Raw genomic sequence first — 13,034 nt, 5'->3', positions numbered from 1 at the left:
CCGGCTGAGTTCCGTCGGTAGGGTGGGCAGGAGAGTCGGGGGCCGACACCCGAGTCTTGGCTCCCAGAAGGAGTCGAGAGGTCTATCCTCGAGCTTGAGGAGGTTTGGGGTTGACTGGCACGTTGGTCGGTGATGCCGGTACCAGACTCCGCTGTCCAGAATGCGCAAGGAACAGTCTCTCTCTGGGTGCTCAGGCCACGCCCCTTTCCTAGGAGGCTTGCCAGGATTGGCTGTCCTTCCTTAACGTCATGCGGCCCCGCCCCGGCGCGCGCACCGCCGCGTGCCCACCCCCGCGCGGAGCTAGCCTACGCTAGCTCCACCACAGACTGTCCGCCGACCGGGTTCCCGAGCCCAAGCGACGCGGAGCTCGTCGTGGGGCTCCTGGGCCGCGGCAGCGGGCAGGCGATGCTCCAGAGGCCTGAGCAGCCATGGAGGCCGAGACGGGCGGCCTGGAGGAGCTGACGGATGAGGAGATGGCGGCTCTGGGAAAGGAGGAGCTGGTGCGGCGCCTGCGGCGGGAGGAGGCGGCGCGCCTGGCGGCTCTGGTGCAGCGCGGCCGCCTCATGCAGGAGGTGAATCGGCAGCTACAGGGTCACTTGGGCGAGATCCGCGAGCTCAAGCAGCTGAACCGGCGCCTACAGGCCGAGAACCGCGAGCTGCGCGACCTCTGCTGCTTCCTGGACTCGGAGCGGCAGCGCGGGCGTCGCGCCGCGCGCCAGTGGCAGCTCTTCGGGACCCAAGCATCCCGAGCTGTGCGCGAGGACCTAGGCGGTTGTTGGCAGAAGCTGGCCGAGCTGGAGGGCCGCCAGGAGGAGCTGCTGCGGGAGAACCTGGCGCTTAAGGAGCTCTGCCTGGCTCTGGGCGAGGAGTGGGGCCCCCGCGGCGGCTCGGGGGGCTCAGGCACTGGGCCTACACCCGAGCTGGCCTTGCCTCCTTGCGGTCCCCGTGACCTGGGCGATGGAAGCTCCAGTACCGGCAGCGTGGGCAGTCCCGACCAGTTGCCCCTGGCCTGCTCCCCAGATGATTGAGGGCACAGCTTCGCGCCGACGTCCGCTCAGATTGCTTCCCAAGCGCCGAGACTGCGGCGAACCTCGGGATCTGGACGCCGCCCCGTTTGTGCACGAGGGTCCGCTGGCATGGACTTAGAAACCCTAAAACTGAGGAGGGCCCCTGGCTCTCGCTGGCGGGGCAGCAGGGGGATTGGAGGCTGGAGCGGAGGGACTTGCTGGGGGCTGGGTGGGGGCTAATAAACTGAGACGGAAGCAGAGCCCGTGGCCCGGGCAGCGTCTGTTTGGGACTTGCCGGCGTTGAGACGGGGGTGGGGACGTTGAGACAGAGTATCATTCCCATAAGGAGGGACTGCAGAACTAAGATGGATGACCCCCATTACTTCAATCCTGGGGCGGGATATTGGACCATTGTTAGCCCCTGGGCCCCCCTATCTGGCTGGCCCCAGGACAGGCCGTGATCCGGCCCCAGAAGTGGCTCCAGCTCCCTTCCCGGCTCCTTCCTGTCCAAGACAATGGGGCAGGAAGCAGGTGTTGGGGGCCTAAAACCCACTCAGCTGCCTCCCTTGAGGCTAGAAGGGGCCATAACAGCGCCCTCTGTGGCACACGCGGGAGCACTGTGGGCCCCCACCAGGAGGAGGATGATAATCCTCTTGATTTGGCACCCCAAGGCACTTCTCTTCCTCCTCTCAATCCTGGAGATGAGGCGGAACAGATGTAGCCTCATTTGTCAGATGAGAAAGTCGAGGTCCAGAAATATCAGATAAATTGTCCAAGGTTGCATAGTGAGTTGGTGGAGCTGAGACGGCTTCTGGCTCCAAATGTTCTCCCTTTATCCTCTCGGTCCAATGAAAGCAAGCCAGAACTTCAAGCCTTTTATTCCATTTTGGCAGGTTTGTATAAAAATACGATCTTTAGGAAAATAAATAGCTGCCTTCGCTGTGGAGGCTTGGATTCCTTGGAGCTAAAGTCTTCTCAGAGCTGGGGGCTGCAAGTCAGCTCATCACAGAAGCCTCTGGCACTCTCCTGAGCTGTTTCATTTAAGAGGGGCTGGCAGAGTGTCCTGGTTCAATAACCTGGTGCCGCTGGCAGTGGGGCTGGGTGAGTTAGTGTTCTAGGCTGGTAGAGTGTCACCTTCTATCAGGGATAGGGTTGGGTGGATCACAGGAAGAGGGTGATGAAGACTATAGGGATGGTCTGCAGGGAGTTAGGGCTCCAAAGGACTTCTGGGGAATCTATAAAGTCCCTTGGGAGCTGCCAGGAGTTTTCTTGCACAAATGGGAAATATTTTGTCTCTGTTCTAGTGCAAATTGTGCTAGAGAGTCCGGCTCTAGAGAAACAGTGGGCAGCTTTGTTGGCCCCCAAGCTAGCTCTACCAGGAAGCAAAATAAGCTCAGTCTCATCTGGAAGGAAGAAGAAGAAGCTGCTGGGGTTGAACATGGGATATGATCCAGACCAGCTGGACCAATGGGTGGGGAGATGTTGGTTAGGGTGGCACCTGCAGGGAGGGGGGCTGGAGTGCTTCATAAGGCTAGGAGGGTTGGGGAGCCAAGGGGGTCAGAAGAGGGGTCCCCACTGCTGCTGCTACTCCTGCGATGGGCTGAAGCACAGGGCTCTGGGGTGCTGGGGTAGGTGAAGACAAGACTGGTAGTGAAAGGAGTCAGGGAGGGTGTGGTCATGAGCGTGGGAGTGTGCAGTGCTTCGGGTTCAAGCACAGGCCCTGGGGAAAGGGAGATACAAGGCACAGGGTGGGAAGGGGCTGGTGGGCTGCTGGTGCCACTGGCAGCGCCTGTGCCTCTGGTGTCGCTCTCCTTGGCCCCTTCCGGGATTTTGCAGATGGGGCGGTGGGCCTCTAGTACCAGCTCCAGGCGCTCCTTCTGCTTCTGTAGTTCCTCAATCTCTCGCTGCAGCCCGGATTTCTCATCCTCCAGTTTGTCGGTTTCCTATGGAGGGTCAGGAGAGGAGTCAAGATGAGAGCCTAATACCGCGCAGCCTCCCTGAGTGGTAGTGATTGGGACGTTGTTGGAGGCGGGGGAAATGGGGAGTCTCCTGCGGTCTGGACTACAACTCCCATGAGCCCCTGGGAGAAAAATGAGCAAGACTCCCGTCAGACCCGGGGGCATCTTCGAAGGAGATTGTCGGGCCCAGCTTCAGATCTGCTCTGTTCAGAGTGATTCGTGCAACTAATTTTAAATCACTTCTTCCTCGTCGGAGTGCTCTTCTGACAGGGAACTGGGAGGAGGGGACTTTATATAGCGGCTCCCCCTTAGGCTCCGCGGGCTCTTGGGAACTGGGGCCCCTCTGAAGTTTTGTGGGCCGGGACCTGGGCACCCTCCTCACTCGCCAGTGCTCACCGCCTGCAGGAAGTCGGTCAGTTCTTTTCTCCGGTTCCTGCACTTGGCCGCGGCCAGCTTGTTCCGCTCTCGCCTCACTCGACGGCGCTCCTCCTCCTCGGGGCTGATCTGGGGAGTAGAGTGAGCAGAGAGGGGGACCCTGTGCTATTGGCTGCCAGGCCCTTGCCTCGTGCGCTGGCCCGGTGGTAGGACCCTGGTGGAGGGCATGGCAGCTAACGGGAGCCCTCAGCCTGCGCTTTAGGGACCATTGCCCCCTACCAGTTCCCTGCTTTAGTAAGCTTGGTTTAGTCAAATTTCCTCCCAGCTTTTCCCTCCTGATTCCTCTCGGAATGCCCTCCTCTGTCCTTCCATAAATCTTAACCCTCCTCATCTCCCAGGACTCAAGATGCCCTCGCCTCCCTGAAGCCTTCTTTTATTCTGCAGCCAGAAGGGTCCTTTCCTCCTCTGAGCCTCTGGGGCCAGGCCACTCTTTTTCAAAGGACCCCCATTTTTTTCAGTCTCTTGATAACCAAGTCTCCTTTTCCCCAGGGGCTGTAAGCACTAAGTGGGGCTAATGAGTGCTGCTAAGTAGTTATTCATTGGGAATCTACTATGTGCCAGCTAAGTGCTTTGCACAGATTCTTAACCCAGCTTTCTGTGTAAGGAACTGAAACCCAGGGAGGATAAATAACTTGTTTTGTGGTTCCAGGGCAGAAACAAATCCATTCACTCTATTTAACATTAAGTAAGAGGCCAGCTGACTGAGACCACCTCCCCCAGAAGGACCCTACTCACAGCTCACAGCCCCAGTCCAGAGTACCCAGGATCAAAGGGCCACCCTCAGGACAGGGCTGAAGGAAGTCCAGGAGCCTGCCTCTGAGGCTCACACCAAGGTCTCCTTCCAGTTGGTCACAAAGGCCAGCCATTCTGTTTCTGGGAAATCCACCCATGGTTGATCACACATCTTTCCCAGGATCCTGACCTCCCTTCCCATCCTCTGCCCTGCTGTCAGAACAAGCATTTTAATGTGCAGACCTCAGCCCACCAGTCTCATATACCAAAATGCTGCAGGGAGAGAAAAGAGGAGCCACTCCTTTAAAGACCCTCCAGGTCTCCTTTGTTTATTTTGGTTAGGACTTTATTAGCAGTGTGCAGGCAGAATGGCTGGGTTGGTGGTGGGGCATGAGTTCCCAGCACACCCTGCTTCAAGCCTTCTCTTAGCTCCTGGTGAGACAGTGTGGCTTGATGGTTAGGATCTGACTGTAGAATTGGAAAGACCTGTCTCATTACTCACTACTTGTGTCATCTTGGGCAAGTGACTTTACCTCTCTGTGCTTTCATGTCCATGGCTGTAAAATGGGGAAAACCAGAGTACATTCCCAAGAGGGTTTTTTGCAAGAATTAAATGAGGTAGGGAAACTGAGCCCCAGAGAGTAGCTGAAGGGAACCCTCTCCCTTCTTTCTTTCCCCGAGCTACGTAGACAGCATAAGCCCACATTCTCCATACCTGTCAGCAGGTGGAGACCCTCTGCTGTCCACATAGGTTTCCACATATACACCTTACACATTTTCATCTCCACCTCCATTCCTGCTCCTGCCATCCTCTCTACCTGGAATGTCCTTTCCCTCATCTGTCTCTATGAAAATCCTACCCATCCTCCTAGGCTAATATGCCTCCACCTCCAGGAAACTTTCCCTGATCCAGAAGTGACCGATTTTCCCTCTAGGTCTCCCTAGGGGCTCTTATCACTTTCTTCCTTGGCAAGTAGTCACCACTGGGCCTCTTCTCACCCACCTTCTAAGCCCGTGTTCTTCTTCTCGACAAGAACTCATCTTCTGCACCTCAGCACCCCTGTGGGCACAAGAACCTGTGCAATGCCTCTGCTCCTTACCTGTTCATAGGGCCGGCGACGCACTCCTGGAGTTGGCCCCAAGGCCCGGATGACTCCTGGCCGGGGCTGTGGGGGGCTGTACTGGGGGTAGGCCAGAGGCCTGGGGTAGCTGCTGGGTTCCAGGAAGTGAGGCTGCACCATCCACTGCAGCTCCTGGCTGCCACTTACAGCGTTGATGCTTGGCACGAGGTGGAACTTCTGAAGGATAAGATATGGAAGACCAGGGATGAGGTCTGTGCGGACTGAGGGGCTTCCAGGGGACAGAAGCCACACTGCTGTCCACCCTCAAGGCAGCTGCTGGTTCTGAGAGATCAGAGAGCACAGCTTGGCAGCCAGAGACTGACTGGCTGACAAATCCCTACTCATGAACTGTGTGACTTTAGGCAAGTCACATAGCTTCTTGTGCCTCTAGTTCCCCTAGCAGAGCTCATAAAGTGTGAATTCCAGGCACTGTCCCAGCCACTTTACAAATACTGACTCATATAATTTGCACAACAGTATCTTCATTTTCAGATAGGAAAACAGTCATCCATGGACACACAGCCAATAAGTGGGAAGTGGGGTTTGGGCTCAAATGGCCAGGCTTGGACCCACTCCTGCACCCTGCCTGAGTCCCATCTGCACAAAGAGGGTAATGACAGCTCCTAACTTCGAGGGTGACTCTGAGAATCAGGTGAGAGAATGTGTGTGACAGAACCTGGTAAGTGGCAGGTGCCCAACACGCAGGGGCTGTGGAGGGCAAGAGCCACTGCTCTGGGTTCAGGCTATCCCAGCTTTTATCTTACCTCAACCACTTACTGGCTGTCTGGGCAAGTTATTTAACCTCAGTGTGCCTCTGCTTCCTCATGTTTAATACTGCCATAGGTGAGGATTACAGCATTTCAGTGATACTAAGAAGTACTTTTTAGTGGCTCTGAAATCAGTTTAATTGGCAACTTTAAAAAAATGTTAGTGGTACAAAATAATGGTGAGTTTTAAAATCAGTGGGGTCTTAGATTCTGTGAAATAAGGTAAATGAGGTGGAAACTGCCCAGCCTGATGCAAGGCTGCATAGTTTGCACTCCAGGTCTTACCTGCCACGATTCTCTTTCAGCCATAAATGTGAGGAATGAGTTGAGATGGGGGCTCAGGGTTCAGGAGGAGAACTGGGTTCAAGCCCTGGGGCTGGGCCCTGGGTGTGGGCACCCAGTAGTCCAGGAAGAGCCCCACATGCCCAGGCAAGTTTAGACAGCAGTGTCCCCGGCTCAGCACTTCAGGCCCAGTGGCCTAGTGACCCAAGTTCCGGGCCGAGGTACCGCCGGCGGCATCTCCGCTCCCGAGGTTGTCCGGGCCCGGGCCGCTCCGGGCCAGGAAGGGAGGGGCGCCCCGGGTGAGTCAGCCACCGTGACTCGGCGGAACGGACGCTGCTCCTTCCCTCCCCTAGCGACACGTGCTCAGGGCCCCTCGACAGGAAATGGGCACCTGCAGCCTCCCAGATCCCCCCAGCCGGCAGCGGGCGCCGTTCGGTGCGGAGAGTCGGGGGCGCGGGAGTTGCCCACCACATGACCTTGCTCACGTCCCGGCACCTCGCGACCTCTACCGGCCCCATCCCTTAAAATGGTCATGAACAGTCTCCTGGAACCCACCAGGCTCGACTGCGCCGAGATGGGGATAAGGATTTGGCGACGGGGTAGGCAGGGACAGACAAACGGGCGGACACACAGACAGACGATCACAGCTTGCCGAGGATTGCCAGTATGTTGGGGCTGGCCTGCGGGTGCCCGGTGCGTGGGGACGTCTTGGCCGCAGCTCAGATTCCAGATCTCGGAAATCAAGTCCGAGATGGATCAGACCCTCTGTGATCCTGTCGGGGCTAGGACTAATCACGGACTAAGGGACCACTTCTGACGCAGATGGAACAAAGAAATTAGCGGTGGACAGGAGGAAGGAAAGAAGGTAACAGAGACGGAGGGACAGACAGCAGAGAGGGGAGAGGGGGAGAGCGAGAGAGGGGATGTTCGCAGACCTTTGTTCAGCCCGCTGTGCGCGTTCCCCTGGGCCGTGTGGGAAGGAAAGTGTCCCCTGGACCCCGGAGAATAAGCAGGATCTACTGCCACGGCCATGAAGCCCGTTCCTCACTCCTGTTCCCGGCCCCAGTCCCTGAGTGTGCTGGAGCGGACCGCACATCCCAGGAGCTGTCCTATGGACCCCAGGCGTCGGGTTCCTCTCACCTGCTGGCCTGTTGCCGGGGGCTGCGCCGGGCCGCCGTACGCACCGCCGGTCCCGGAGCTCGGTCCGGGTTCCCCAAAGTCTCGGAACATGCCCTGGGCTGGCTGCTCTGTGGGGTCCGCGTCGGCGGCTTCGGTTCTGACTCACTCGCTCCTCGCGGATTCTTTTCTTTTTATGAATGAAAAGTCCGCGGGCTGAACCACTTCCACGGAGGAGGGGGGCGCGTTTCTCAGCGGCGCTGGTCACCTCGGGGCTCCACCTCTCCAGACGCGCTGCCTTTTGCTAGAACGCCCCGAACTTTTCGTTGCCTCCTATAGTCCCGTAGCCGCCTTTTGGTGGGGAAAAGGGGCGGACTTGGCGTCCCCCGGCGACAGATCCGCCCCCTCTGACGTAGCTGCCCATACATGGTGCAATTTCCTCGCCGCACCCAGGTGGAGCGAAGGATTCCCCGGCGGCTTTACGCACCTGTGAGCCGCCGGGCGCCCCGCCCCGCCCCGCCCCGTCGGGCTCAGTCCCGGAGCTCTGACTGATACCCGGCCGCCCGCGCTCGGGAGCCCACTCACTGCCTGGTCTGGCCTCAGTGTTTGCATCCATAAAATGGGACGAAATAATCACATAGTGACCTTGCCACACGTGGGAGGCTGGAATGAAGAATGTGAAAGGGATCTGGAAACTGTAAAGTGGATTATAAATGTGACTGATGATAATATATTGTTATCAAATGGGTACTTATTTCATGCCGGGACCCATGCTACTGCCATCCAAGTCGCCGTGTAAGGCCCTTCCTCAGGCATTGTTGTAAGGTTCAGGTATACTAAAAAGTGAATAAATGACAAACCAGGGTTACAAAAACAGTGTGTATATATATATATTTTAATTTTTAGAATGTTTTTATTGAAGTATAGTCAGTTTACAATATTGCGTCAATTTCTGGTGTACAGCACAATACTTTAGTCTTATAGGAACATATATTCGTTTTCATATTCTTTTTCATCATAAGTTACTATAAGATATTGAATATAGTTCCCTGTGCTATACAGTATAAACTTGTTGTTTATCTATTTTTGAATATTTTAGTGTAAAGTTTAAATGCTTACGATGACAAGTTAATGCTTTGAACTATCTGCACATACAATGCAGTATAGTTGCACTACTCATGGGATAATTTTAGGAGCTATGATAAGTTTCAATTCAGAACCCCTATAAGCAGTGAGAGCCTGGACTGGGACACAGTTGTCCCATGGTCTGATAAATGCCATCTTCTTTAAAGACTATAGCTGCTCTTCCGGGGCTCTGTGGTCATCAGCCTTGTTTGTAGATTATGTCAGAAGTCTGTGTGAATGTGAGGTCAGGGCCAAATGTCAACAACCAAAGATCAACAACCCTGGGAGGTAGGTGCCATTATCATCCCCATTTTACTGATGGGGAAACTGAGGCTGAGAGATGTTGAAATGAAGTGCCTAAGATCACTAAGCGAGTGGCTGAAGCTGGTTGCCAAATCAGGGCTATGGGAGCGCCAAGCCCAAGCTCAGGCCAAGATTTTCAAAGGCCTCACAGATACTTTTTCACATATGCAGAATGTCAGTGCTGAGAGGACCACCCTAAAGCTTCTTCTTTGCCTCTTCCCATTCTACAGATGAGGAAACTGAGGCCCAGAGAGAGTAAGGAGCTGCCAGTGTCACACAACCACAGACAGAGATCTTGGCTCTCCTGCTTTCCTTGGTATCTCCATTTGATCAGCTCCAGTTTTGTCCTTAGGGAAGGAAGATTTCAGGAAGGTGAGGTCCTGGGCTGCCTTCCTTGGGGACAGCGGTCAGGGTCTGTGGATGCATTCAGGACTTCAAGCCAAGAGACCAGCTTGGCCCTGGGCTTACAGTCCCAGAGCTACCATTTTCTGTCTCTGTTACCCTGGGCAGGTCACCTTCCCTCTGAGTCCTAATCCCAGTGGGAACAATTGAGCCTTCTGCTGACCTCATGGGGCTTCTGTGGGATCAATGAGATCACAAATGTGAAAGTGCTTTGTAAGCTGTAAAGTGACATGTACTTAGAAGGTGGTTACCAGCCTGGTGCCTCTCCCTTGCCCTTATTCTACTCAATGCTTGTCATTCTCTAAAGAAAAAAAACGCACCGTTTAACCAGAATGAGAGCTATATGGGAGCGTGTATATGTGTACGCGCGCGAAAGAGAAATTTTTGAGGCAATATGACTCTGAAAACGAACATAGATGCTGGAATCACGCAAGCCTGGGTTCTGAGTTTGAATTCTGATTAGGCTGCTCATCAGCTGTGTGTCCTAGATGAGGCACACAATCTCTCAGAGCCTCATCTGTAAAATGAAGACATAATGATAACTGTATATTGATAACATCTCAGGGCTGTTGGAGAATAGATATAAAGTAATGTCTTATGCTTAGTAAAGTGTATAGTAAGAACTTGACAAATAGCAAAAATAAATACACATGTTAAAAACCCTAGGGTGGGCGATTTGGGAGCTCTGATCACATGCTAAGGCACTTATGCAGTCCACATGCACGCAAGTGCATACACACATACACTAACTGATATCTATTCTCCTTGGCTGAGCCCAAGCAGGACAGGTCAAGGTGACACAGGCAGCCAGGTGGTGGCAGATGTGAGGCCTAACACAGGTCAGCTTTGACTGCATCCATCTGCCAGCTCCAGAAACACCACCCTGCCCCGCTCCCCAAGCAGCCTGGGGCAGTGACTGACAAGGGTCTCAGGTCTCAAATGTGTGTGTGCGTGTGTGTGTGTGTGTGTGTGATTACGTGACTCTGAAAGTCCCTTCCTGCTCTAACCGTCAGTGAAGCCACAAGGAGGTCCTTTCAGAGGCTGCACATTCCAAGCTCCTCAGTCACTAAATCCTGTCTCGTGGCTGCAGTAACGTTCCTGGCCCCTGACCTCACCAGCTCTCACCCAGGGAGGCCAGGCAAGAATCCCCAGGAGCCACAGTGATTTCGGGAGTCTGGGACTGGGAGGTCTGAGACACCCAGGCAGCTGTGTGAGTCTGGCTCCATCACTTTCTGTCTCTGAACCCCAGAGAATCCCCACCTCCTGGGACTGCAGTGAGGTGAAAGGAGGCGATGAGTGAATGTGCTTTGTTTGCATCCAGTAGGTTCTATTTGTGCCCCTAGAGCTTCAGAGGTGACGTTTGTGTTTTCCAGTTTCCATTCCCTTTCTACATTAAAGTTTATTTTTAAAATTGAGGTGAAATTCACAAAATATTTCAATTAGCCATTTTAATGTGTCCACTTTAGTGAAATTTTGTGCATTCATAATGTTGGGCAATCACCACTTCTCTCTAGATTCAAAACTTTTTAATCATCCCAGAAAAACACTCAGACCCATTAGGTAATCACTCCCAAAACCCCTCTCCTCTCATCCCCTGGTAACTACTAATCTGCTTTATGTCTCTATAGGTTTGCCTAATCTGGACATTTCATATAAAGGGAGTTATACAATTTGTGACCTTTTATGTATGATTTCTTTTATTTAGGGTAATGTTTTCCAGGCTTATCAGTGTTGTAGCATGTATCAACACTTCCTTCCTTTTTATGGCTGAGTAATATTCTATTGCATGGATATACCACAATGTATTTATTCAACAGTTGATGGACATTGGGTTGTTTCTACTTTTTGGCTATTATGAATAATGCTTCTATGGAAACTTGTGTACAAGTTTTTGTGTGGACATATGTTTCCATTTATCTTGGTTATATACCTAAGAGTAGAATTGTTGGGTCACATGGTAACTCTGTTTAACCTCGTAAAGAACTGTCAGACTATTTTACAAAATGGTTGTTATCATTTTACATTTCTACCAGCAGTGCCTGAGGGTTCTAATTTCTCCACATCCTTGCTAACATTTATTATTTTCCATTTAAAAAATACATCCTAGAGGGTATGAAGTGGTGTCTTATTGTGTCTTGTTTTGCATTTCCTTAACACCAGTCATGTTCCTTAATGATCAATGAACATCTTTTCATGTGCTTGTTGGCCATTTGTATACATATATTTTGGACAAATGTTTATTCAAGTCCTTTGCCCATTTTTTTTAATGGAGGTACTGGGGATTGAACCCAGGACCTCATGCATGCTAAACATGTGCTCTACCACTAAGCTATACCATCTCCTCATGCCCATTTTTAACTGGGTTGTTTCCTCTTGTTGCTGTCAAATTACATGAGTTCTTTATATATTCTGGCTACAAAACATTTATCAGATACATGATTTGCCAATTTTTCTCTCACATTTGTCTTTTCACATTCTTCACAATGTTTTTTGATGCACAAAATTTTTTACTTTTTATAAAGTCCAATTTATCTATTTTTTTCTTTTGTTGCTCATGCTTCCAGTGTCAAATCTAAGAATCCATGACCAAATTTGAGGTCATGAACATTTACCTCTATGACTTTTTTCTAATAGTTTTGTAATTTTGATTCTTTTATTTAGGTTGCTGATGAAATTGAAGTTTAACATACAGTAAAGTGCACTCATCCAATGTCTAGCTCAGTGATTTTGTACATGTATGTAATTACATAAATATATGTAACTACCACCCTGATCAAGGCATAGGATATTTCCAACAGCTTGGAACCTCCTTGTGCCTCCTGCCAGTCAACATCCGCCGCCCACCGGTAACCACTATTCTGACTTCTTTCATCATGGATCAGTTTTGCCCGTTCTTAAATTTCGTATAAATGGAACCCTACAGCGTGTGCTCTCTTGGGTCTGACTTCTTTTACTCAGCATGTCCGAGGGATTCGTCTGCATTGTTGGGTGAAGCGGCAGCTTGGTCTTTTCTATTACTGTGTGTATTCCGTTGCACAAATAGCCCACAATCGCTCCCTCCCTTCTCCTGCTAATGGTATTGGGTGCTCTCTGAGTTTGAGGCTCTTATGAATAAGGCTGCTGTGAGCATTTCTGATGCGTCTTTCAGTCTACCTGCACTCACTTCTTTTGGATAGGTGCCCAGGGGTGGAACTGTGGGTCGTAGGGTACCCGTATGTTTGGCTTTGATTCTCTCCAACAGTTCTCCAAATTGGTTGTACCATTTTACATCCCACCAGCAATGGTTCAGAGTTCCAGTTTTCCCCATATCTGGAGGTGACATTTAGTCCACTTCAGCAGAGATTTCTTTCCCTTGGTTCTGACCCCATCCTATCTGTCCTGGACACTCTCCACAGCCTCCAGCTTAGCTCCCTCCCCTCCACCTCCCACACAGTAGCCTGAGGGATTTTTTAAATGTTCACAGAAGAATCTCTAAAAATTCTGACCATTTTACTCTCAGACTTGGACCTTTCTGAGCTGTGGCACCTTTCATATTGCTACACAGGAGGGTCTGAGGTCTGGGAAGGGGTGGGGTCAGAATGCTTAATCCACCCTGTGTTCCTTTTTTTTTTTTTTTTTTTTAGGTTTACTTATTTATTTTTAGAGGAGGTACTGGGGATTGAACCCAGGACCTTGTGTATGCTAAGCATGCACTCTACCCTTCCCCCACCCTGTGTTCTTTTAAGTTGTATGTTGATTGGGGGTCTTGGAGGGCCAAGAGGGTAACACTAGTGGCTCACACTCATA

General features: G+C 52.0%; 2 protein-coding genes across 4 annotated transcripts; one reads left to right on the top strand and one right to left on the bottom strand.

Annotated features, from left to right (window-relative positions):
• Positions 1–273: 273 nt before the first annotated feature.
• Positions 274–1,951, top strand: CCDC85B (coiled-coil domain containing 85B). The gene has a single exon (XM_010957163.3). The coding sequence runs from the start codon at positions 429–431 to the stop codon at positions 1,026–1,028; it is 600 nt and encodes a 199-aa protein (XP_010955465.1). The 5' UTR covers positions 274–428; the 3' UTR covers positions 1,029–1,951.
• On the bottom strand, positions 1,870–7,884 carry FOSL1 (FOS like 1, AP-1 transcription factor subunit). 3 transcript variants are annotated; one of them, XM_010957164.2, is made up of 4 exons: positions 7,443–7,875; positions 5,233–5,430; positions 3,362–3,469; positions 1,870–2,950 (listed from the first exon to the last, which is right to left on the bottom strand). In XM_010957164.2, the coding sequence occupies exons 1-4, from the start codon at positions 7,530–7,532 to the stop codon at positions 2,531–2,533; spliced, it is 816 nt and encodes a 271-aa protein (XP_010955466.1). In that variant the 5' UTR covers positions 7,533–7,875; the 3' UTR covers positions 1,870–2,530. The 3 variants fall into 3 exon arrangements, with proteins under 3 accessions (XP_010955466.1, XP_074227820.1, XP_074227821.1); XM_074371719.1 differs by lacking the exon at positions 7,443–7,875 and adding an exon at positions 6,306–7,411; XM_074371720.1 differs by having other exon boundaries at positions 2,786–2,950; positions 3,362–3,464; positions 7,443–7,884.
• Between the last annotated feature and the right edge of the window lie 5,150 nt (positions 7,885–13,034).

The sequence above is a fragment of the Camelus bactrianus genome, chromosome 10 (genome assembly GCF_048773025.1).
Source record: "Camelus bactrianus isolate YW-2024 breed Bactrian camel chromosome 10, ASM4877302v1, whole genome shotgun sequence".
Lineage (NCBI taxonomy): Eukaryota > Metazoa > Chordata > Mammalia > Artiodactyla > Camelidae > Camelus > Camelus bactrianus.
This window is presented reverse-complemented; position numbering and strand designations above follow the sequence as displayed.